General features: G+C 41.3%; 2 protein-coding genes across 5 annotated transcripts in view; one reads left to right on the forward strand and one right to left on the reverse strand.

Annotated features, from left to right (window-relative positions):
- Positions 1 to 26,781, forward strand: part of WIPF3 (WAS/WASL interacting protein family member 3) — a 303,238-nt gene that overhangs the window by 133,597 nt on the left and 142,860 nt on the right. The gene's annotated exons all lie outside the window — the stretch shown is intronic.
- The window catches only part of COLQ (collagen like tail subunit of asymmetric acetylcholinesterase), a 42,360-nt gene that overhangs the window by 6,980 nt on the left and 8,599 nt on the right, over positions 1 to 26,781 (reverse strand). The window contains exons 2-13 of one of the 2 annotated variants that reach the window (XM_061464867.1): positions 21,854 to 21,966; positions 19,964 to 20,068; positions 17,567 to 17,611; positions 16,849 to 16,875; positions 15,097 to 15,168; positions 12,644 to 12,706; positions 11,580 to 11,606; positions 10,881 to 10,925; positions 10,102 to 10,137; positions 9,175 to 9,255; positions 4,666 to 4,762; positions 2,507 to 2,646 (exon numbers count right to left, since the gene is read on the reverse strand). In XM_061464867.1, the coding sequence (XP_061320851.1) occupies positions 2,507 to 2,646; positions 4,666 to 4,762; positions 9,175 to 9,255; positions 10,102 to 10,137; positions 10,881 to 10,925; positions 11,580 to 11,606; positions 12,644 to 12,706; positions 15,097 to 15,168; positions 16,849 to 16,875; positions 17,567 to 17,611; positions 19,964 to 20,068; positions 21,854 to 21,966 (851 nt within the window). The remainder of the gene's footprint in view (positions 1 to 2,506; positions 2,647 to 4,665; positions 4,763 to 9,174; positions 9,256 to 10,101; positions 10,138 to 10,880; positions 10,926 to 11,579; positions 11,607 to 12,643; positions 12,707 to 15,096; positions 15,169 to 16,848; positions 16,876 to 17,566; positions 17,612 to 19,963; positions 20,069 to 21,853; positions 21,967 to 26,781) is intronic. The other variant, XM_061464869.1, reaches the window with a different exon arrangement.

Here is a 26,781-nt window from a genome sequence, read left to right on the forward strand (position 1 = left end):
ATGCATAGTCATTGCTGAGGAAAACTGTCAGATGCTCAAATGGTTAAAGGCTGGAACAACTGCAAAATCCACATGGGCATACATGCTTTTTGGAGGTTCGTCTGTAATGTTTTAGGCAAATAACTCATCACTCAATGCAACCTTCACTTTTACTACCTTGTATTTTATTTAGACTCAATTTGCATTGAAATGCATGTTTCTTTATATGTATGCACTTTGGTCTAAAGCCAAGTCTCCAATTAAATAGAAAAAAAAAGAAGTTTAAAATGGAGAAATTAGGATGAGCTGCTCTCTTACCCTTTTTTAAAATGTCTCAGTGGCTGCAATGGGCTGTAAGGGGCATTAGGAAACAGTCTCTCCCTTCAGCAGTTTAACTAAATTAATTTTAGCAAGATTAAACCATTTTTAAATTAAGAAAAAGCAAATGGAGTGCTTCTGGTCAAAATGGATTCAGGGCTGAGCCTGATCCCCACCAGCAGAAACAGAATTAGCTCTTTTTAAAGCAAAATACCCTGAAATTTTCACATAGCAGAATATTCCCATAGCCCTCAACAAAGGCCAATTTCATTAAAAAAGCACTGAATAAAATTGCCTTCAGCTTGAATGAAAGAAAGCAAAGAAATAGAACGCCAATAAAGAACTGATCCTGTAATTGTGCTCAGGAGCTCAAGCCCCAGCCCCAGAGCCCTAATTTCCCTTGAAATCAATAGCAGATCTGTGCTCTCTGTTACAGACACTGGCCTTTGAAATTGCAAAAGATTTAAAAACCAGAATGAACCTTAGCCACTGACAGAAGAACAGTGCTTTGTTTCCCGGCCTCTCCCCTCTCTGGCAGTACTGGCACTGCAGGAGCTGATGGGCAAACGGGTGAGTGCACCGGGGACTTGCTGCAGAAGGATGATGCTTTGGCAAAGCACTCGACACTGGGACTGGGGCACAGAGCACTATCGCTGGGTCTTTTCCGTGTACAGCTATAGAAACCCTGACAATAGTTTCCAAGTGGTACAAGGAAGGCTTCAAAGCTGCTGCTTTGATCTGAACAGGGGATCTGAACAGAGTAAATAACAGCAATGTTTAAGTTCCTGCTCTTGACACTCCAGGGAGTAAAACAAATGGGGCAGGAGTACGGGGACTGCTGCTATGTGTGTGCTCCACTTCCAGAGAGCTGAGGTTTGCTGCTTTGTCATCCCACATTTCTGAGGACAAAATGGCATTTGATCATCATCAATTGAGGGTACGCAGTGATAGAGCAGGGTATTATATTATTAGGTGGTCACATTCTCATTTCCATCTTTTAAGATCTAATATGAAACTGCCTGATGGAGAAGGAAGACCTACACAGAATATTGCAAGCCTTATACCTTTTCCTACAAGTTCTCCAGCCATGAAGCACATGATAGGTTTTTCTGCAATAGCATGCAGCGTGATGCCATATGCACATTCATTTCATGCACTTTATTCTCTTACCATTACATTTTCAAAACAATGGGTTTTTTTTTTTGTAATGCAACAGAGAAAGGGATAAACGAGCAGCTGACAAGACTTGCAGTACACTCAAGCAGAAGATTGAGTTCAATGACCCGGTTTAATGGGAAGTGTTGCGAGTAGGTCCTTTTCACACACTGTAACAGCTTCCTGACAACGTGACAGATGGGAAAGTTAACACAGCTAATTGCTGCTTTTTGTCATTCAGAGGGGACCAGACACCAGCAATATCCATGCATGAGTGGAGTGGCTGGGCTGTGCTGGTACACAGCAGCAAGGCAGCATTTTCATTGCTGATTGAGTGCTACAATGCACAGAATAATAAGGCAGGGCCCAGCAGAAGGAAAATGTGCAGGAACAGTATTTACAAAGTCCAAAGAAATCAGAGATGAAAAATTGCTAAGTAACCTTCCACCAATGACTTCTCTTTTGAATTGCTGTGTCCAATTTGCCTACTTAAATGCTTTCAAGGATGCTGAAGATTGAAATCAGCTATTCAAAGCATATGTCTACAGACAGGAGCTCAGAAATCTGACTGCCACGGTTTGTAGAGACTCATTTTTGCTTCAAGGTAGATGGCCCGTGCTTTGGGATCCCAATATTCAATTCTAAAATCACTGTTTTTGCAGAAGAAGATACAAAAAATAAGCAAGAAAGAGACTTCACAGACCAATCTGAAATATATTCCAGTTCACTGAAATAAAGAGAACAGTTTACGTATGTACAGTAGAAGATGAAAGAGAGCATCCTAAGGCTTGAAAAAGGTTTCTAAACACATGCTGCATTACTGATGGTTTGAAACAGCTGCATTTCAGCACCACAATCGCAAAACCCTCAGACTAGTTACGAGACCAAACTCTTTTGCACCAACTGGATTGCAGAGGTTTTGGATGCTAGAAATAACACATTGCCCACATACAGACATCTTCCGCCTTAAATAAAAAATATTAGTGAGTACACCACCTCTTACAATAAAACTACTTAAGAACTGCTCACACCATCTCCCAGAAAATCTGCTTACCACAGGGACTTTTGGATAACTGTGTCCAAACACAGATTCCTCATATGGCGGGTTACTCATGTGTTGTGGGGGTCTGCAAAGACATCTCCCTGGAAGTCCTGGAAGTCCTCTTTCCCCTTTTGGTCCTATTGCGAATTGCCCTAGGAAGCAAAATACCAGGTTGCCCTTGTTGAGAAATTAATATACAAATCACAAACACAATCTTAGTGGAAAAAGTACAGGTCAGGTGGATATAAGCTTTCAGATATGCATATCTCCCACTGAATTCACTGGGAACTGAGGGAAGAGATTACCTTGTAAGAAATCTGGAAGGGGACTTTTTACAAGGGCATGTAGTGATAGGACAACGTGAGAAGGTTTTAAACTGAAAGAGGGCAGATTTAGATTAGATATTAGGAGGAAATTCTTCCCTGTGAGGGTGGTGAGGCACTGGCACAGGTTGCCCAGAGAAGCTGTGGCTGCCCCAACCCTGGCAGTGTTCAAGGCCAGGTTGGACAGGGCTTGGAGCAACCTAGTCTAATGGAAGGTGTCCCTGGCCATGGCATGGGCTTGGAAATGGATGAGTTTTAGGGTCCCTTACAACCCAAACCATTCTGAGTCTATGAATCCTATGATTCTATGATTAGCAGAACCACCAATTCCAGCACTTCAGGAGAAAGACTGAAGTTTGTACCACAGTCACATTATTTAGTTCTCTTTTTAAATTTTCTACCAGGTTTGCAGAGAAAGAGACACTATTTGCTTAGAACAAATACCAGCCTGTTTCAAGCAATAGAAATTTAGGACATGGTGAACACACAGATCACTCTATAGCATCTATGCACCAAATTTAGCAGAGTCAGTCTATGTGTATATCCACAACGCATAGGACTTGCGCATTTATATAACCACTTGAGCAATGCTGTTTCAGAGGTAGAAAACACAACTAGAAATACAGGAGAGCTGCAAATTAAAATGTAAGAAATACTGCTTTTTGACTTCAAACTTTGGCAAGGATGCACTACTCTGCAGAATTAGACTGTGAGCCAGCACATTCATACTGCAAGCAGTGACATCATTACAGCAAGGTCTTTTAGGATGAGAATTTATATTCTAGAGGAAAAAGATTAACAAGCCTGACACCACATAAACTTTCCATGGATGGAATTATTTCAATCTCAAGATCATGGCTGCCTTCCCATTGGTACAGTGAAAATTCTCTCCTCTGAAAACAACTTCCAGCTAATTTACTCAAGACAAAGACATTTCATAATGGGAGACATGAGGTATGTGAAGATTCTGAAGCAAACCCCAGCTTCACAGAGGTACCATTTCCACATCACCACAAGACGAGACCTTATGCTCACAGATGTAAACAAGGGAAGAAAAAGGGAAAGCAAAATGGAAGAGGACATTGAACAGATCAGCTGCAGTAGAAGCAGCTGTTGTCCATTTGAAACAACAGTAGTTTCCAGATGGCTTTGCTTTTGTTTTCAGATACCTTAGAATATATCCAGTCACTGAACACTGTGGGCTGTGTATTGTCCTTCATGTCTACACTTGGTCCTACAGAGTTCATGTGCATGCATATCTTTGAAGCTGTACAACCACCAGTTACAAGATTTTTCTCATGATTTCTACTACACTCACAACTGCAGCAAGCACAGATCTCCAGCACTTAATTAAAGCTTTTCTCCACTGCCTTTTCCCCCCACTGACTCCTGTCCCTCCTCTTCCTTTCTTTCCTTAATGCCATTGTGACTTGAGTTTTATCTGGTTTGCTTTTACAGAGCTGCACAGTGTATGTTGATCAGAAACCAGTCTTCCACTGTCAGCCAGGACACTTGGAGAAGCTGCAGACCTTTGATGGTGGAGATTAATCAGTCCCTCCAAGGCTGCCAGATGGCTTTTCATTATCCCCATCTACCAAAGTCCCACAGGAGCCATTTAACCTGTATTTTTTTTTTTCTTTGAAACATCAGAAGCCAAAATGTAGGCTTTAAAGTGAGGTATAGAATCCTTACAATGGAACGAGGATGGCATGACCTGCCTTCAGGAGAAATCCTCTGCTTGCTGTCATTGGAGAATCAAATGCATACCTGCAACACCTTTTGTAAAGGGGCCTATGTAGGCATATATGATGAGTCAGGAGGGGCTAGGGAGGAAGGGACACTGCTTACCTGATCCTGAAGGTCCAGGGGGGCCTGGCTGGCCGGAAGGACCAGGCCTTCCAGGTGGACCCATGACACCTGCAGGTCCAGTGTCTCCCTTCAGCCCCTAGGAGAGAGGAGACATCCATTTATTTGATAAACTATTCATAACACACAACCTCTTCCAGCCAGCAGTGGCTTTCCTTTCAAGAAAGCCAAGACATTTGCAGTAGAAGCATGCAGCACAAGCTTCATAGCCACCACCCCAATGAAGAGGTGCTGTCCTCTTCTAGCTGGAGACAGAAAAGTGTGTCCAGGCAGGGCTTCTGCTCCTAAATGTGGATGGTCCCAGAATTCTGCTCTGTGTGGAGTGAGGAATCACCCTGACTTCAATTATTTGATAGCCTTTCTTCAAGGATACCTTTTACCCCTGATAACTGTCAGGGCAGCTCAGACAGAAAGGGCTGGTGGAGCTGAAATAGCTGATCCTGGAAACCCTTAGTTACTGGAGTAATAGACACTGAAAAAAGAGACAAATCACTAAGCAGTCAGCAAGGGCTTCCACAGTGACATTTCCCAGTCTTAGGGTGCCATCTTTCAGAAGGACACTAATGACTTTGATGCCCACACTGTTTCCAGTGTGATGCCTGGACTCCTGTATCTCCTTGACTTTCACCACAGGTAGAGCTATGTTAACAAATCACAAGGTAAGCAAGGGCTTGGCTTTAAGAAGTGCAAGCTAGTGTGTGGCAACCCCATACTGACAAATAGTGTTTCTCCAGTACCTTATCTCTCAGTCAAAGTGCTGTAACATTTATCTATGGGAGATGAGCTTACACACAGTTACCATACAATAGCTAATATTCTGCAAAATCATCTGTAATTTGCCTCATGGGATCCTGCTTCTGCAGCCATGACCTTAGGCATTTGAAATTTTCACCCTACAGCTATTCAGCACCTTCATATTTATACTCCTGAATTTAATATGGTAACACCTATTAAAAATACCTATATTTATCTTCCTGCTCATGCACTCTCCAAGGCTTGGGTTTCTCAGCTTTATATTTCGGAAGCATATTACATAGCTTAAAGTGTAAATATCTGATTTGATTTTATGCGACAGCATACATTATTTAGCATAACAAAAATGATGTATGTTGTGTAAGCTTTCTTTTAATAAGAAGGGAGATGAGTTCCTCAAAGATGGCGTAATTCTAGGTTAATGTAAATTCACGGGCTTATGATGACTGGTTACATGTCCGGTTTCAGAGTAATAAAGCATATGGGGTTAAGTATGCTAAAATAATCTGTTGTTATATAATATGTCATGTCCCATGGATACATTTGAATGTTGAGGAAGGTTGATTTTGCCATGCCCCATAAAGAACTTAATTGAATATTTGCCTTGTTTAATCCTATTAGGTAAGCTCTGTGCCATCAAACTCATCCAGGATTTATGTGAATGTCAATGATGCTGATCCCTAATTACTTCTTACATTATGCAACACAGAATGAGCAGACCAGGATTTTGTAGCCCCAAAGAAGTCTGTGGGAAACCTCTTTCCCCCACAGACCAGTGATCTGGCAGAGACAAGCCAGTGCCAGTTGGACACGTACTGCCTGAAAATGAGCTGTCTTCTATGTCTCCTGCTTTGGAGGAGTGATTGCTTAAGGCTCTCTTGCTTAGCACAGATGGATTAAATAATAATGGTGGAGATTTATATTAAACATGTTTGCTTGCTTCTTTTCAAATGTACGCATGGCACTCAGAGAAGCTTTCCCCAGGGACAATATTTATATTCCCTTCCTTTCTTTCAAAGTAACGTTGTCTAAAGCCCTGAGTCATTCCTCCTTATCAAGACTGAAACCCTAGACTTGCTCCTTAGGGTCAAGTCCCAAGTTACGAAGCTTTGAGTGTTATAGCTCAGAGGGCAGTGAGGCTGTGACTTGTGACTCCCACCTCCTGGTCACCTTTTAGGAAGAGCCTGCCCAGAGGCAAGGGAGAGCTGAAGAAGTCAGTGAGATAATCAAGACACATCTTGAAATGGAAGTGGAAGTGACACCTTCCTAATTTAGCTGCTTTTATCTAGGGATGTCAGCAGGATCAAGAGACAGGAAACGGCCCCATGTTGATGGAAACTATCTTCTCAGCTGAACAAACAGCCAGACAACTACAGCACTTAAAGGCAGCACCCAGACCCACAGAGCCTTAAAATACCCCATTCAAGTTTTTTCAAAGGATTAGAAAAAAAGAAAGGTTTTCATGCAGAAGATCAATACTAAAACTGCTTTCAGGGCATAAGAAAGGTTTGTGTATTGGGCCTTGGGCCTAGAAATCCTAATTTAGGGCCAGACTACAGTTCTTTCAGTCACACTGATTGTTGCCTTAAATTATGGCATGCCTTATGCCACCACTTTTTGATTAAGACATGGCAGAATGTGGCAAAATGTTGAAGGTCAAGTAAGGAACACGCTGTGTTCAGGTGCTGTGTCTTCTCTTTGCCTTGTGCTATAGAAAGACATTGTGTGCGTATTACTTTGGCAGGACAGATGAGCACGGTTCATAAAAACAGTGAGAGCACACATCAGCTTTTAAAACCCGACAAACCAAGGATAAAAACCCCATTTCTTGTGGGTCACAAAGCAGACGTACTTTGCACAGACCTTCCCTACTTGGTGACCTGTTTTCCTTTCCTAACACACAACTTTTAGGTTTTCCCCACACTGGCTATTTTTTCACTTCAGATATTAGCTGACAGCATCAAAGCCCCAGCAGCAGATGTGCCTCTGTTTGCAGTGCTGGGCATAACCATACTGCAAATAAAATACATTCAGCTAAGCCCGTTAATCACCTCATCTACAAGCTCCTGTGTCTGAGCAGATACAGATGTACGTTAACACCAAGTCAGTGCAGTGAGAACAGGTTCCCTTCCCTGTTGGTCAGCAGAAAGAAACAGGCTCTGAGGCAGCAATTCAGAGCACCAGGAACTGGTCTCCTTCATACCCCCAGTATCATTGTTTAAAATGAATACAAAAGGAAAGGTGCACTCAAAGAGGCCCATTTGTTGACTTGAACAGGTAACTGTACTAATGTTGCTACCTCCTCCTTGGAAAATGCTATGGTGGACGAGTCAATACCAAATTTACACACAACTCCTGGTCTTCACAATTCCTCTGAAAGTCTGAAAAAAATAGTTCTACCAGCATAATTATTTTGAACTCTAAATAAGGACAGTTTGTCAGCTACTCCATTCCTGAACAGGTTCCTTACAAGATTACCATTCCTTAAAGTCACTATGTGTCTTCCTGACCTTTCTCAGAGCAAAAGAATCTGTCCCTGGCATGCAGTACTATGGTGAGAACTGCCATATAAATATCTAGTCTAACACAGCAATCTTGATTTAGAGTTAACAGAGGAAATGGGAGAAACAGAGAAGGTGTTTTAGTGCTTTGGTTCTTTGCACTGCATGCCAAACACCTCCAAGACCTTGTGGCTCTGAAAACTGATCTGTGCTGACCAACGCTTGGGTCTGCGCAAAGCCTGAATCAACCAAATTGGATAGTGTGGACAGAAAGCATCTTCCAGGCAGGCTAGGCAGCAAGGGCAGAGCCTGAATATACACTGGATAAACACTTCATACCTGTGATAGAAACCCAGATTGCATTACAATGCAATACAAGGCTGCATGTTGGACATATAGACCAGCGTTTTCCATTGCCACCCACCCCAGTTTAATCTGTTACAGCACACCATTCCTAGCATACAGACAGCTCCTGCTAGTGCACACAAGCAGTGGTTTTGTTAGCAGTAGTGTACCTCTTGACAATGGTGAGCCAGGGAGAAAATTCATGCACAGGCAATGGGACCTCCCTTGCAGGATGCTAATGCTGCCCTTTCTGCCCGCAGCTTCCTCCCAGGTGAGGAAGAATTAGATTTTGTAGCATCAACAGCAATTCCTCTCCCCATTCAGAGGCTCAGAAAACAAGTGTTTCCCTACAAACCTTCTTTCACTCATCCCAGGAACCTGTTATTGTGAGAGGTAGAGGATGGTATTGGTTGTTGAATTTTGGATATATCCCATATGCCATTGCAGCCTGCCTGTAAATCAAGCAGCCCTGCTCCCTAAGTCACCTTCACAGTTAGGATCTACAAAGTGTAAGGCACCACAATGTTATATCTCACGCTAAGACCTGAACCTTGTATCAACTATCTAGCCATCAGATGGGGCTGAGACTGTAGCTCTGTGTTGCTTAGGACTCCAAGGAGGTGTTCATGTTCTGCTCAAGTTCTATTCAATGAGTTCATTACCAAGACAGGAAAAATATGATTTTCCCCATGTTGCAAGGCCAGAGAGCTGAATGATACAGATAAGGTTCCAGCCCTAAAGCTGAGGCTTTAACTCCTGCGTAGGCTGTATATGCATATGAGGGGCTTCAGAGTTTCTGTCTGTTCCTCATGTGATAAAGTGCCTGGTATCACACAAGCACACACCACACATATGCCACGAGTCACAGGAAAAGGAAAAGCCATGATCCTACTTGTTTGCCTCGTTTTCCAGGTCTTCCTATAGGTCCTCTGTGTCCTGGTACTCCCGATTGTCCCTTCGGGCCCATCTCTCCCTTGGTGGGTGCAGAGGGAAGGAAGGAAGCAGGATGTGAGTACAAGATTCACATGATTCCTCTGGATAATGTTGGCACTGTTTCTTTCTCAAAAATCCAAAATTCAATGAAATATTTTCAAACAAGTGTAAAGTAAAAAATATTGCTTAAAATTTCCCTGAAAAATCCTTATTAAAGAGGAGGCCAAATGGAAAGATCAGAAACATGCTCAGAGACTTGGAGAGGCCAAAGCTAGCAAAACTCTCTGACGCCTTGGCAATATCATGCTTTGCTGTTAAGATGGACGTATAATAAAATCACTCATGGAAAGTGAATTCACTCATCTTCTAGCCTCCTTAGAAACAATTATTATTTCCTTATCCTAATTTCAGAGACAAGATCTGATTACATCTTAAAATTATCCTCCTTCAGAGTTTTTATCCAGAAGCCAACATCGAAATTTTATTGTTTTTCAAGTAGAGACTTATGATGACATAAAAACTGGTCAGGGTTACCACTGCTATTTGTAGTAGTGTCATTTGAATTCAGAGTACCAAGAAGGAAGCATTTATTAGCTTCAAATGAATAATCTCCAAACAATTAGGGCAGTTATGAATCTGTAAACAAGGGTTTGATTACATTAAACAGGAGGAAAATTATAACTAAACCAGTGGTCTGAGGAAAAAAGAGAAACACCAAATGGCTAAATTTCAGGGTTTTCTCCTAAGATAAAAGGTCTGAAGAATTTGATCATCAGTCCAAGAAGTCAGGTATGACTTTCAATGTCTTATACTTTCCAGGATGTCCCTGAAGCAACTGATTGACCCTTAACTTAACACAGCTCCCCAACACACCACACCCACTTACTTTTTGTCCCAGCATTCCAGGGAAGCCTATTTCTCCCTACAAAATAAAAGGACAAAAATGATAAAAAGATGTGGAGTCATCTTTGCCAAAGCAGCACCTTCCCTGGATGCAAGAAGAACAAGTGCCATGTACTTAACCAGATACTGGTTAAAGAAACCCACACTGTGATTCAGCACTGTGGGCGATGCAGTAGGTGGAGAATTATAAGCACAATTTTACTGTAAATCCCCTTGTACAGTAACACTATTCCTCTGCCACCTGCTTCCTCTCCTCCAGCAAGAACATCCTGATCGTATTTTGTCTGCAGGCAACTCTGCTACCTGGACAGCTCCTGCATTTTGGAATAGCATTTCTCCATTTACATCAGAAACAATTTACTTTTCCTTTCTCAGTTAAAAGAACCCCCAAGCCGTGAATCTCACCCCTCCTTTTCCCGCCTATCCTCAGCATTATCATTCACCACTTAAAACCATTTTGGCAAGCTGTTGTGGTTCTGGACTGCACAGGCCAGGAGAGACTGAGGTTATCCCCAAGGAATTCCCTCCCTCACTCGTGAGCCCCCCTGTGTGCTGGCACTGAAGGGCACATGGACATGGATGCTACCCCACCACCCTCCCATCAGGCAGGACCACTGCCTTCCCTCCCCATTCTTGCCCTCCAAGGAAGATGCCTCCAGGCTCCCTTCCTCCAAGCCATTCCTGTTTTTTGCCATCAGAAGTACATTAGTCCTCATGTGCACATTCAGCTAAAGCTCACAGCTATTTGGAAAAGAAAATTACCTGGTCTCCTTTGACTCCTTTGTCACCCCTGTCACCTCTGGATCCCTGGAAGGAGATAACAGGGCAATAACAGCTTAATTACTACCATTTCATGAGGAAGCAATAAATATTTCTCACATGAGGTGTTATTTAGAGTCACACATAATACAGTATTATCTTCAGAGTGAGGCATATGGTTTGATACCCTAAAATGTTTCCTTTCTACTTTCATTGACATTACAACAGAATTAAAAGTAAGGCTTGCAGGAAAAGGGACTCATTCTCCCCAGATAATTACTTTAAATAGGTGCTTTCCTGGATATAATGCTTCTAAACTTGATTTTTTTCCCCACTTGGCTTCATCTAAATTGAGGTTCCACTGTAAGGTCTTACAGTAAAAACTGTCTGAGTGTCAATGTATATATATATAGCCTAAATAAACCAGAGGGACAACAAAGAATTATTATACCCGTTCTACAGACGGAGAAGCTGTAGTGAGGTGCACTGTAGTAATTTGTTCACAAGACAGTTTGTAAAACTCACTTCTTCAGTATCCCAGCCCAAAACACAAGACTGTGCTCCTTACTGATGCTTGTTTTCATTTCTCAGTGGGACCTTTGGACTTCCCCCCATCAAAACCCAGTCTCATTTCTACAGTTACTTTTTTTGCATAACTGTTTCTAATGGTTAAATTACACATTATTCTGTTGTCACACTGACCTTTTCTCCTCTAGTTCCAGGAAAACCCTAAAGGGAATGATAGACACTTTAATGCTTCTGGCTTTCAACATCACCCAAGAAGCTGAACTTTCAAACTTTGAAGTGAAGAAAAAGAGTGAAGCACAAATAATTAACTGCATCAACTTGTAAATGCAAATGAATATTTACAGCTTCTAAAATTGCACTGAAACAGAACTATGAAACATGAATTAAAGGCAAGACAACTCAGCCCAAAAGCCAACATGAAAAAGCCGGGTAAAGCCAGCAGGTTTGATATTGCTTTAAAATTGAAATAAGCGAGATAAAATGTAGCTGAATAAAGCCTTAGATGACACAATTAATAACCTAAAATATTTTTAGCAATAGTCTTCTCCTTCTGGGTTCTTGGGTTTAGGTCCCGCCCCCCCCCCCCCCCCCGCCCCGGAACATCTCTAAATTTTATGTAAGTAATCTTTCAATGTGAAGATTACTATAAAAACAAGTTTTTCTTTCAGAAACATACAATAAACAAGGGTATTCAGTTCTTCTTTCTAGTCCTTTATTTGAATAAACTGACTGCACAATCTTTTTCAAGTACCTAAAAATATTGTGGCTTAAATTTGTAAAGGCAAAGGCTATGCTATAGACCATGATGTGCAGACCCTAGAACATTCAGACCAAACTGTGCTTACTATTTGACTGTCAATACATATGCATAGATTTAGTAGAGGACCAAAATGATCTCCAGTCTTGTGAGGTGGGTGGAAAACATTGCAGACATGATTTAATGCCTCAGATATACTTAACAACTCCAGTTTTCTAGTGGGATACAATTATATATGAGTTTTGCTTTTAACATAAATTTTTGCGTTAGAATAATTTACACCTAAGCATTTTTATGAAAAGCCAAAAACACAGCCAAGCCCAACCAGACAACATAACCTTGCTTGAAGAACACATCTTTTAAGCTGTATTAGAAAAGATGCATCTTGACAAATGCTATCCAGCCAATTCATGAGGGAAGCAGCTGTCAGCAGAGCGTTAGAAACCAATATGTCTGAAAATGCAGCATTTGGTTAACAAACCTTGGAGCCCATTGGTCCTCTTGTACCTGGCAATCCCATCACACCCAACTCTCCCTTTTCACCCTAAAGGGGTCAATAAAGAGAGTTATTCATTGTGGCTCTCTGATGAGGTCATATTTGAATGTCTGACAGTTTAGCAGTTGAGGTTTTACGTCCAATGATTGAGACAAGTCTGACCTTGGTGTAATATTGTAGTCAGAGCTCTGTATTTCAATTCTATCCTGCCTGAGTCCTCATATGTTATCTTATCCTTCTATTGGCATTTTCTTGGATGCGTAACTTCTGCTTCAGTTTTGTCAGATGCTATTAAAGGACATGCAAACAAATTAGAAGCAGCAGTGCATCATTTTTTCTGCATGAAGGTGCATCATCTCTACCCAGCATCACTTCCACTGAATTGCAGAAAATAAAGGTATTCTGCTGCAAGTCCTTATGGCTTGGGAAAACATAGTGAGTAGTTTTATTGCAGCTCTGAGACATAATGTGCTTTACAGTGGTTTGGAGCCAGTAAATCATGAAAAGGCTTTACAACAACTTCTCTGGCTGCTGCCAGCTAATTATATCTAGCATGAAATTCGGAGTAGTCCCCGCAGACATGCAGTAGCACTACAGCAGAATACAGTTGGCTCTCATTCTCCTTTGGCTTTCACTGTCCTAGAAATGAAGAGGATTCTCACATTGGCTGCTGCCCCAGCAGAAGCTCAGAAAGGACTTGAAGAAACAAAGTAGAAGTAAGGATTAGACCAACATTGTGTCAAAGAAAGAGAAGTAAGGAGACACAGCTAAAAAACATAAAGCAGAGAGATGGGAATGAGAGAAAAAAACCAAAGCAAAACAAAACAAAGAGCATCTTACTGGAGAGTTACAGCAAGAAGAGGATGCAGTAAATGACTGTAGAGAAGATGAGTAGTCTGGGAAGATGAGAGATGAGAAGGAGAGAAAGGAAAGAGACACAACCAATGGAAATGAGCAGAGAGATCTGCTGGCCTCTATTTGACTGGAGCCTTTACTGACAAGCAGGAGTCTGAAATTTATAAAGACAAGGAGAAATGAAAACGTGAACTCATCTAAGGAACACAGGAGACAGGTACCAGAGGAGACAATAAAAGCAGAAGAACTGGAATCAAACAGCAAGTATCACTTGCAGTCAAAGTATAGGAAAAAGTATTACTACTGAATATGAAGGATGCTTCTAGAAGTGTGATGAAAAAGCATAACAATAGGCAAAGAGGAGATAATATCAAAAGTAGGAAGACTTGGTAAATAAAACTAGAGCTTACATAAGGAAAGGCCAAGTGAATGATTTTTCTGACTACCTTGCTCTTAGTACTAAGTCTGTGAGAGAAGGAGGTAGTTGAAGCTTCCTTCTACCCTCACTGCCCCTACTGTCAGAAATCACAGCACACAGTGCGTTTTCTGGGGGGACACCATGTCCTATCTCACAGTTCAAAGTGAACATTGTCTCCTTTTAAGCAACACTCTTGTTGCTTGCCTACATTCTATAATATGATGTTTTTCATCTAACACATTGAAGATGTGTTAGGGTTGAGGGTCTGTTTTCCAGATGTGGCTTGAATTCAGAAGTCATCTACTATAATTCTTGCAGTCCTCTGAGGTGGTGGTACAAGCATCCGTGGAGCAAATGAAGAGTCAAAGATTTACTGGAAAATGTAGCGTTGAACTAAACATTGCGTGCAGTCCTTTTGCCTGATGCGTACTAAATTGAAGGGAAGCAAGTTATCTCAAAAGTCCCAGTAGAAACGCCATATACTGTGGCTTCTGTAAGGAGCTGTATAGATTTCACATGATATTATACTCAGCAAAGGACTGTCCTGAAGCTTTTCCATGATAAATGAAGAGGAAGCAACCACTCAGCAGTAGCAAAGAGGGTCCTGACATTTCTTCTGCTGTTGGTTATAAAAAGTCACAGGAATAAATGTCTGTTTGTATGGGAATTAACTTCAAAGACACGATCAGTAATTCACATGGTTTGTAATCTCTTTCCGCTGAGACCAGCCTGGTGTTTTCCCTCTGATCGCATGGGCATATTGTTGCACTGCCAAGAAGTACACATTCAGGTGAAGAGATCATCATAAAGAGCGCTCATAAAGATGATGATCAGCTTTAAAGCACTGATCAATGTGACTGTGAGACACCAGTGCTTATCAATGAGTCTTCATTAGATTGATTTTTGGTTTCCCTCTGACATATTTTAATCAACATAAGAAGTGCTACAGGGTCTAGGCTGAAGGTGGATAAACCTAACCCTAGACTGGGCAGCTCTTTGCAGAGCAGTGTATGAAACAAGACAAGCACAGAGTGTCCTTGCACTGCTGCAGCTTCCCAGCCTTTAGCAGATAATCGCTTAGAGACTTCCTAATGACTTCCCATGACAACTATCATGTTCAGATCATGATGCTGAACAGGTTATTCCATGTGAATTTTAGTCTTACCTTCGGTCCCACAGGTCCAGGCCATCCTATTGGTCCTGGCATTCCAGGGACACCCGGGGGACCTGGTCTACCCTTGAACGGAAAACATCAATTACAACAATTCAGGCAACATCATTCCTACACACAGACCTCCACTGCAGACAGGAAGTTGGGAGGAATAAAGTCTTTTCAGCAAAAGACCTGAAAATGTTTCTTTACCTTGCTGTTAATACAAAAAAAATACTATATTATATTCATAGTACACTTTATGTTAATGCTGCTGGAGGAGGTGTGGGGTTACAGAAATACCAAATTATACTGATTCAAATAAGCAGTTCAGCTACACAGTAAATCTATATGCAGTTAAAATAATTATCCTAAAACCCCAGTATGAATAACTTAAATGTTCTTTTCATTTAATAATATGATGTAAATCAGAAAGACTTGCATGTAGTTAGTAGATATCTATGTTAAGAACAGAACCAGGTTTTTAGCTGAGATATTTCTACATTTATTTACTTGTTATTTTGAACATTCTCATATTACTAACTGTAACAGCTACTTTATAGCTACTTTATGACTAGCAATAACTACATACATACAGTTATTTATCTATTTTAATTACTGTCTGTAAAACACTGCTTGAGTATCTCCTAAAATGCTGCAGATTAGTGCTACTCCACTGCTTTATGCCACTTGACAATATGATCTTAGAAATGTCCTTATGACATCTGGGGCCATGAATGACCTCCCATGAGCCAGACAGCTTGTAGCAAGGGTTAAACTGTTTTATTTCCAACGTGAGCAACTTCTCTTTCTGGACCTATTAGTGTATTTTAGAAGAGCAAGTACTGATGTATTACATTTAAGGTTGTACTTTCTTGTAGATTGGTGGGTGACCCTCTCTAAGACATTACTGTTTTGAAATCTTGAATTTATAGAAGTAATATCTTTGTTTACTGTAGGGCATTTGCAATTCAGATTAAAGAAAAAGACCTCTTTTGTTTATGTGTTTCATATCTATTTGAATTACTGATAGGTGTTAAAATCCTTTGTATGTTATTTAAAAGGTGTTAAAATCCTTGGTGTATTATTAGAAGGGTATTTCTTTTCCTGGTTAGTGACTACCCTCTGCTTATCTCTGATTTCATCCTACATTGCTGTCTTCTTTCAAAGTTAATTACATTAAATGGAGGTACTTAGTGGCTGAGGTAACGTATTCTGTTTCATCACATGTAGGGACACATATTTTGGACAGCATATCATGGCTCATGTGTCACCAAGCATAGGACTGTAGTCAGCATATTGTATTGGTGCCAGAACTTTGGAAGTGTAATCATTGATGGTTATCCCCCTTTTGGGGGTATTTTTCGGAGCCTTGTTTAGACTTTGGAGAAGTAAAAAGTTTAATGTTGTTTTGGACTTTTCTCTCATGCACCTTTTGTGATAGCTCGCATACTCCTCTTTCCCTGGCCACAGAATGCGTAGGTCAGGTAACTTCCTATAATTGTCTGGCCAGAGATGTATGCTTTTGATGAGGGAATTTGTCGAATTCAAACCAGCTGGGGCAGGTCTCCAAGGGCCCAGAGGGCCCAGCTCTCCAGCCTTCACCTGGAGCTCCATGCCACCCACCCTGAGTACCAGGAGAAGCAGCACATAGAGGTTAAACTTCAACACTCGCTAATCTTTATCTAACTATTGTCTGCAGCCCTCTCTGACAGCTATTACTTGTCAAGTATTAGGTGGGTTCTGAGAGAGCACTTTTGTTCATACCTTTCTTCCTGGCCTGCCAATCTCCCCCTGCCAGAGAAAGGAACATGTTAGTCCCATAGGCACCACAGAAGCACAGAGGTTCATTCGTCAATGCATTTATATGGAAAATAACATAAATTTGGGAATACCTTTGTGTTCAGGACTTTGCTTCCAAAGGTAAAATGAGAAAAATTCCTTTAAAAAAGCTCCTTGGTTTTTCCTGTGTTCTCAGCCCTAAATCTACAGTCATCCCCTTGTATAGTAAAGCATATAATTATGTGTCCAGCTTCAGGTATAAGGCCCCTAAAATCATCGTCATGGAGCAAATGACCAAACTTAACATACAGGCGAATTTTAACATCTGAGCTGACCTGTACAATTAACACGCATGGAGAGCCCTGCTTTTCATGTCCTCCCAGAAGGACAGGACATTCAAAGGCCTTTGGATCAGTACGATCGCTGACTTGTACACCTGAGCTGCTTTCTTAACACACACTCTAGACAGAGGTAGCTATGGTGAGAAGCCATAAAAAATGCATAAAGACTGAAAACCTACACTAAAATATGAAGCTTTAAATTACAAATTCAAACCAATTCACAGCCTTACATTCAAATTAAACCAACCCCCCACATCAGTAAGGCCCATCCTTCACTAATCAAAAGGAAAAAAGTGAACATGCCCCCACCCCCTTCTTTCTTCCTCAAAACCACACCAAACTCCATAGCAAGCGACACTTACTTTCTCCCCTTTTGGTCCCATTATACCAGGAATCCCTTGTGGGCCCTAGGGAGAAAAGTGAATGCTGTTATTAAACTACAGTAGTATGGAGGCACTAGTGGTTGTCTTCCTTCAGTCCCTGCCCCTGTAGGTCTCTCCTGGGAATAAAGTTTGGGATGCTGGATATGGTGGTTGACCATGGGCTCTATGGTATGATCATAGCGTATTGCCTGGACATGTTTCTCTCCCTCAAATGAGGATGGTTTTCTTCTTTCAGGAGACTTCTTAATCCAGACAGACCTTGAACCCCATCTCAGAGAAAAAGAAATCAGAAAAACATTGTTGTTTCTAGAGAGCTCCAGGTCACAGATCACCTTTCATTTGTGAATGACCAAGGAAAAAACTCCTATGAGCCTGTATCAGTGTTAGATTCACCATACAAATCACTCCAGGTTTGAATCCTGGCTGACTTATGCTGTCCAAAACGTAATGCAAATTGTACATGAATAGCAGCAAAGTGTACCCTCAAATGCAAATTACTCCAAATATTTTTGTCAGTGGAGTTAAAGTTTTCAATACTGTAAATCAGAACATGCCCTATTAGAGTGAGAGCCAAATTTTATCTTGTTACTTCCATTTTACCTCAGGTTATTACACTGTGAGTTAAACCATTACAATTCCAGTTCTTTTTCTTATGAAAAAGTGTTAAAATATAGCTCTGAGTCAATAGTAGGAGGTTTTAAAACACCTTGGAAAGCCGGGCAAACTACAGCAGAAAGGAATTCAGAATTACTTCTTAGATTACTTTTTTGTAATAGTAGCATTGCTTTTCAGGTGACCATTGCCATAAAGTATTGCCCAGAGGACTGCTGGCTCTTACACTGTCCCATTACGTGACACAGTCCCATAATGTATAATTAAAAATTCCAAAGCCATGTTATACCCACCCTACTGTCTGCTGCTGTGATAAAATCTGCCAGCCTACTCCATTGAAAAATGTTCTTGGAGGGATCATAGGTCATCTGGTTGCAAGATCAGTATTATTTATAGCAAAGGACCTTGTGGAACGATAGAATTAATATTTCTGTTCTTCCACTTAAGTCAGAGAGAGCATTAAGAGGGTTTTTCTTAAACAAAGATTCTAGAGAAGACTGAAATAACAACAGCTTCTTTAATATATACTGCAACTCTGGATCATGGCCAACCACGCTGCAGGGCTGTTCCATAGTGCAGGACAGGACAAACACTTCCCATCACTTCTCACATCATTCACATGCTAAATGAATCTGCCTCGTCCTGCATCTCAGCAAAGACAAAATGGCAGAACAATAAAGTCAAAGTTGGTAAAACAAGACTTCGTGGTTTTCACATTGCAGCTTCTAGACTGTTTACAAATACCTTCTGAAGTATTCACTCCTAAATAATTAAAGCTAAGCTTTTTTCCACATAACTGAACCTTTACTGTGACCTATTGTCCATGTGTTTTAAATAGTTTTTGGGCCCTTGTTAACTTCGCAGGCTGCCCAAGCCCTAGTCACAGCTTTTGCTGCAGCAAAGGTCCTGTGCCATGTCTGCTATTAGCTGTATTGCAATAAAATCTGCACCTGGGGGCGTTGAGGAAGATCCCTGTCCCAGTGCACCAGGCACAGCATGTAGCTTGGGAACTCCTATGCGTCAGGAGAAACTGGCATTACGTCTCCATTAATTTTTCTTTGGATAGAATGAACTGGAACAGAAGGACAGACGAGTGATCTTCTCCATGCTACAGAGATGTGTGCAAAAATGTTACCCCTAGAGGTGGACCATTTCCTTGGAAGATTTCTGACCTCACTCAGAACATTTCTGAACATACAAATTGTACAGAATGAAATGGGAGGTCAAAAAGAATGGCCCAGGGCTACCCAGCACATCCAAGGCAGAGATGTTGGAGGTCATGCTAGACCACATCCACATCTCCTGGATCCCATACCACTGCCGTCCTAAAGCCTTTCCTTGTCTTTTATGTTTCCTGTAGGTGTTTGCAATCACAGGGATGTACTCCACTAATATGCAAGTTCATTGCACTTTTTGTGCATCCATTTACAGGCTCACATGAAGGACAACAGAAGGACAAAAGAGAAAAGTAACAAGAGCCTCTGAAGGAAGCGATTGCACCTCTGTGATTTTTGATGGGTGCTACCCACAATAAAACTCCACAACAAACTAAGAGTGAACTTGAAACCAGAGTACACAAGGCAGAGATGAGAGCATAGTGTAGAATGCCTATATGATTTATGCATAGTCATGTCACTATGAGATTAAGCTAGAGCTTGATATGTTTATTAAGAGGCAAAAAGCATTTGCAGATGTTTTACAGCTTTGTAAGGACCTAGGAGCAAGTGAGAGAACATGTGGTTTAATCATAAGGGCATCACTCACCTGGGGGCCAGGTGGCCCTGCAGGGCAATATGATTTAGGCAGAGAGGGAGCCTGTATTATCGGGTGCTCCTGACACAACTCTTTCATATCCAGGGAAAGGAGTTTCTACATAAAATAAAACATAGGAGTGAATATGCAGCCATACGTAGCCTGTTGGAGAAATGCAGTAAGAAAAGTACCACAAAATGCTACAGCCCCAGGAGAGTTTATCTGCCCCCTTAGGGAGAAGCCCAGGGTTTGTCACAAGGTTAACTTCACACGTGTGAACATTAGCACTTCAGCATAGTGTCCTGCCCCACACTTCCTCCTCCTCCTCTCCCAGAGGCACATGGCAGCCGGGCTGCCATACGCCTTTTAGAGCCAGCATGGGATCCTGGCCTATTCTTAGACCTGACCCTGCTCTCTCTGTTCCACTTCACATGTATCTGCATCTCTCCAAAAATAGCATCTTTGCTCTAATAAAAGAGACTATGCTCAGCGAGGGTATAGGCAGTGTGAACTTCGATCCAGAAGACACCAGCCCATAGGCTTTCATTCACTCCAGACCAGAGCAGATGTCTTTGATAAGCAACAAAAGCTTAATCTTTTGGCTTAAAAATTAGGATTGTATGAGTAAACTGCCTTATGGCTTGTGACAGAAGTGATATCCCCTGGAAATGTAGACTAACACTGAGCCAGAAACACCAGATTAACAAAACTGATCTTCAGCTTCCCAGCAAAAAGCCGGTCTCCAGAAAAGTTCCAGCTAGAGACTCCAAAGCACAAAGTTCATAGTGAATTCACGTGGCTCCCACCCTCATAGTAACTAGTCTTATTCTCTCCCTCACATAAGGGGGATGATGTGAAGGGTGAATTTATGCTGATTACTCTCTGGGCTGTGTGGGGAAATCTCAGGGCCCTGGTCCCAACCTCATCCTCAGTGAAGGAGTATGCCACATTCCTAAGGAAATCTTGTCTCTGGGTCTCCTTTCTACGGACATTAAGGCACAGGGAGGGGATCAGGAAGACGGAAGCAACCAGATTTTGGTCTGGTGGAAACAGCAGCCTGGGCTCAATCCTTATCTCTCTGAAGGCAATGGAGAATCTTACACTGTATTTTTTCTTGGGTTAGTTCTTGCTAACAATTATTTCTATGCCAGTAGCAATAATTGCAGTATTTGCATATGGTAAATGAATAGTAGAATTAAGAAAAAGAAATTATGGAGTAGGTAGAAAAATTCTTAATGTTGGGGTGGAAAATACATCAGAGTTAACAGACCGTAGTAATAACAGTAACCGGGCAAACATACCCATAGTGTCCTGTATGCTGCGTATGTTAACATGCATATAGGTACGTATCATGTAGAGCAGATATGTGCATAGGTGGGTGAGTGAAAATTGCATACAGCAGCTCAAACATGTCTGTGTTTCTGCAAAATGAAATGGTGGGAATAGATTCCATTGGAGGATTTTGGGACCTTCATTTCACCTGCTGGATAAGGCAAATGTGATTTAAACCAGGACACATAAATAACATACACCCTGAAATCATTGTGTGGGATGAAAAATTGCCTTTCTGTCCTTACTTGGTTTATTGCATTGCCATTACCCTGAGTTCAGGATTGCCTTCTGCTAAGTAAGTTCCCAAAACAGAATAAGAATATTTTAAGTTAATTGAATTAACTGCATGAACAAACCCTACTTCATTTCATGCCTTGATCTATTTGAGATTCACTTCCAAGCCACAGTCTGGGATGTGAATGATTCTCCTAACAGAGACATATCAATAAAGCCAGATCAAAGAGGTTTGTTGAGTGACACCAGGAAGCAGTGCTTGAGAGGATGCTTCAGTCTTTGTCATATATAAAGAGTCATGTAAAAGAAAGAGAAAGGCTCCAGGGTCACACTTACAGTGTTCCAGCCATGCCTGAAGGATGGTGGTGGGAACAGGGGCGGTGGAGGAGGGATGAGGAGGCAGCACGCTCTGAGGTTGAGCTGTTTCTTCTGTTCCAAACAAGGGAGATCTGTTCAATACAAACACTCATGGGTTGTCTTGAACACCACAAACATTTCTTACAGCTTAAGAGGAGTTTCCATGCCACAGGGTTTTCCTACATCTTGTGTGCATTGATTGCAACACTGTAATCCAAGCAGGGATTTAAGAAACCAGATGGTCCCTCAAGTTTGTAAGTTCCTTCTTGTGCTGAAGGAAGGCTCTGTGGAGATTTAAGCTCTTAATGTGGCTATTTGGGAAAATATCAGATAAGCAACACTAGAAAATAGAAGTATTTCTTGCTTTCTCTCTCCTCTTCCAAAAGTTTATTAGAAATAGCATCTTCTCATTCCCATTATAGTCTGCATACCACCAGGAACTCTGTGCTGTTGCCCACTAACATTCCCTGTGAAAAAAAATGTTTCAGGCACTTGTGTGATAAGAGTGGGAAGCTGTTCTACAGCACATTTGCTTATATTTCCCCTGGGACTGAAATCAGGTTGCCTTATTCCTGATTCATGCATCATCCCTAAGAATAAATACTCTGCAAGCCAGATTTAGCTTGTAGCTTCGTCACCAGCTGACCAGTAAGGCAGGATCTCAGTTGTGTTCACCAGTGTATTCAACCATTTCTAAGAGGTAAACTTCCATCAATAATCTGAGAAGCAGTGACCAAAGATTCACAGAGAAAGGGTATGAGGATGATGCATTTATACTGGGGGGAGAGTGTTCTGCATCAATTTACTCCTTGGGAAATACATCTCTAATCACAGTGGGGGCCTTCTACAAAGGTTTTGCCAAGGACAGCAAACATTTATTTATGTCTGTTGGTTTCTTGCTTCGGCAAATGGCAGCTGGAATGAACTGAAGGGTGGCAGAGAGCCAAACACAGCAGGAAGAAAAGCCTATGGTGGAGTATCTGGTATTAATAGAAAATCCCTAAATTAAGTTTCTAGGAAAGCAAACTGGATAAAATTGCTGGATTTGTGTGCGAATTAATCACAAGCTGGATATTGGTCACATCTCAAGGTAAAACAAATTTTCCAAGGGACAGAGATACTCTGAGATTTTTCAAATGTCTCAGAAAATGTATTATATCAGTTCTAGCATCCTATGCTGTTAATGAGGGCAGCATTTTCTCAGTCCTGATGCACAGAAAATGTTCATGCCCAGAGGAATTTGATTCAGCAGCATTCAGGGATAGTTTATGTCATCCAGGTATTTTTCTCTAACAAAAAACTATCTGTGATGATACCTTTGAGAGGTGAGTCAATTGAAGTCTGAAAAGTTCCATAATGAAGACTCTTTCACAACTTTTGCTCACAAGTTTGAAACTGAACTAGAAACTGAAATTTAAGAGAAAGGCAGAAGATTTATAATAATAATGAAAAAAAATATAGACTCATAGAATGGTTTAAGTTGAGAGAGACCTTAAAGCTCATGAAGTTCCAACCCCCTGCCACAGGCACGGACACCTTCCACTAGACCAGGTTGCTCCAAACCCCATCCAACCTGGCCTTGAACACTGCCAGCATCTCTGGGCAACCTGTGCCAGTGCCTCACCACCCTCATAGTGAAGAATTTTTTCCTAATATCTAATCTAAGCCTACTCTTTTTCAGAATAGACCCATATTATTTAATTTAAAAATTTAAATACATACTGAATATGCCAATGCCTGTTAAAAAGCAGCAAAGGTTTGAGTTTGCCCGTCTCCAGTCTCACAAGCGATAAAATAGAAAGATAAGTAGAGCTAAGTTCTGTATTGGCTTATCCTGAATTCAGTCAATTTTATGCAGCTGTAACTAAGGTCTTCAATTTTTACTACACATGCTTCTGTCTTTTTTTTAATTTCAGGACTGTATCTGAACATATTGCATTGGGACTAAATTGCATATTACTGAAACAATGGACAGCTGGCAATTTAACAGATCAAAAATGTGCTTATTATTTTATTTTAGGCTATATTCCAATATCGTGACTCTGTTTTAGTATTACTTGATGCTAGGATCTAGCTAAAATTCAATAGGATTGTTATCGTTCAATAAGAATAAGAACATCAAAGCTGGCTCAATGTGGTTTAGTTGCTAAGAGATCACTACCAGGCACTGTAGAAAAAGGTTTTAGTTACTGCAGTTGCCTTGCTACTTCTTTTTTTTTTAAAAAGGAGTAGATTAAAGTGTTGCCTTTTAATTATTTTACAAAAAAAGATTAAATATAGATGTACATCTATAGTCCTAATAGTTTCAATTTATCATGTCCTTATGAGTAAAGTCAAGTCCTGGGTTATAAAGTGTTTGGATTTTCTTTCTTAGCAGCAAAGTCTGAAATTCTGTGGAATAGGATTATCGTGAAAAACACTCTAGCTAACCAAGTTCATAGCAAAACAGCCACTGATTTCAGTCTTTATAGTCTGAAATCAGGTATCTAATTTCTATTATGTAGGATAGATATCAATTATAAATTATGTGGGCAGATAATATTCCAGGGCCTCCATCATTAACCATGGCTATGCTCTGGAAGGTGTATTTTTAAAGCAAATATTTAAGAAAAGGCTGGTCCTGGACCCAAGGACCAGGGTATGAGAGGTGACAGGACAGCAGACAGAGTAAAAAGCGGGTCACTGAATGACTGCAGGTATGACTGCTATAATTTGACCTTCCAATAACCACCACATCCCATTGGTACAGATTTTGTAACTGCGATGGGTCCAGGACATACAAACCAGTTTAGTATTGGCTTGTTTTATATCACAACAGGGTTACCTTGACAGGCTTACATGCCCTGTGCAAATGCAATGTATATTTTTAGGCTCCAGGTTCGCTTTGTTTGCTAAACACAGCTTCAGAATACTCCAGTCCCCATCAATGGAAAAAATCTTAGCCCAAGAATAGGACTGTCATAATTTTCTGTGAAATATGAAGACCCTGCCTACACAGAGTGTGTGTTTACATATCTCCTATGGAAATTGCTCTGTCAACAACTTCAGTATCAAAGACCGTGTTCAATAAGAGAAGGAAAACAAAATGAAAAACTCCTTCTAAGACTTGTCTAAGTGACAGATATTTTCAAAGAACATAAAAATCATAATAGTGAGCTTTAAAATAGAAAATCTGTACCCTTTTCAAACTCAGTCTATTTTTACAGTCCACACTATGTATTAATGTAGTTCAAGAAAGTAACTATATATATCTATGGGTATACTGGCAATGGCTGCTTTATAAAATAACATATTCTAGATAAGCTGTTGCAATGTTTCATTTTGCTCCTGCAGGCTGCTAGCTTCTGACCATAGCTGAAGTTTGGGAACTCTTATCTGAGATGGTCTGACAGAGTCAGAGAGAAGCCGTCACCCATGCTGAGTACTCTGGAATGGGGCTCATATGAAGTGTCTGAGCTCTCCTAGAGCTGATCCTAGAGCTGACCTTCAACCCTCAAACCCCCTCAGCTACACTACAGTGGGGGTACCAGAGAAGTTCTGTCATGGGTTTCAGTTGGATTTATAGGATTTCATTGAAAAAAACTCATAAATAAACCCTGACAGTTACTTTTTACCTTAAAATCTGAAGAAGAGAAGGCTGCGGGGAGACCTCATAGCAGCCTTCCAGTATCTGGAGGATACAAGGATGCTGGAGAGGAACTCCTCATCAGAGACTGTAGTGATAGGACATGGGGTAATGGGTTCAAACTCAAACAGGGGAAGTCCAGGTTAGATATAAGGAAGTTCTTTACTGTTAGGGTGGTGAGGCACTGGAACAGGTTACCCAGAGAAGTGGTGAATGCTCCATCCCTGGCAGTGTTCAAGGCCAGGTTGGATGGAGCCTTGGGTGACATGGTTTACCGTGAGGTGTCCCTGCCCATGGCAGGGGGGTTGGAACTTGATGATCTTAAGGTCCTTTCCAACCCTAACTGTTCTATGATTCTATGAATCACAAAGCTGTAGGCCAACTGTCAGGAGGAAAAGCATGGAAGGAAAGAGATACTTAACATGTGTTTCCCTTCCTATTTGCAACCACATTCTTCCAGCAAGCCCTGACGGGAAGCTGAGCTGCTATCCAAAGGCTTGTCACCCTGACAGCAGTGCTGGTGGCCTGCCCAGCTTGTGATGGGCAGGGCTTTGCTAGACGGGGACCTCTGATGGCTGATACCCCATCACAGGTGCTTCTCCTGCTTGGATGGCACTCAGAATTAATAATAAACAAGCTGGGCAGACCAGCCAGTTAATGACTGTGGGCTTGTCACAGCTGAAACCGAGACTTTCATCTGCTTTCATCTGCTTTGTTGTCATTCATTCAGGCTCCTCTTACTTTTCTCGCAAGAAGGGGGCCACAGCCACCTGGTGCCTTTCTGTACATCTATTGCAAGGTTACTATAGCACATGTTCCTTTTAAGTTAGGAAAGTTTAAGAGCCTGCCAAAGGCGCCTTTTGAGAGCCATACAGGTCAGAATACTTTATTTACAGAGCAGAAACAGGACCTAAGCTCTTCTTTAAAACCCCAAAGACATGAAGCAGCATATTCACAATACACACCTCTTTAAAACATGTTTTGCAAAGCTTTCTGACCAAAAGTGTGCCTTATTTAAACAGAAGCATAGAATAGAGCTCGTGTCTGGAGCTGGGTTGAACAGTCAGGTTGGCAGATGGTCTGCATCTCTCAGTACACTTTCGAACTTAGACCCTACAGTTGATAGGCTAAATATGTCCTTCCCTATAAACCTGCTAACATAAACGTGCCAAAGAAGTATACCAAGCCCTACACCTTAGGTAATGGTGTCTGCTTGGAGAAGGAGGTGGTGACCCATGAAGCTCCCCTGGGAGTTACAGGATGAGACACAGAGCTGCAGCTC

Source organism: Pezoporus flaviventris, unplaced genomic scaffold (genome assembly GCF_033815535.1).
Source record: "Pezoporus flaviventris isolate CSIRO_AGI_PZ_B2104156 unplaced genomic scaffold, CSIRO_AGI_Pfla_v1 ptg000037l, whole genome shotgun sequence".
Taxonomy (NCBI): domain Eukaryota; kingdom Metazoa; phylum Chordata; class Aves; order Psittaciformes; family Psittacidae; genus Pezoporus; species Pezoporus flaviventris.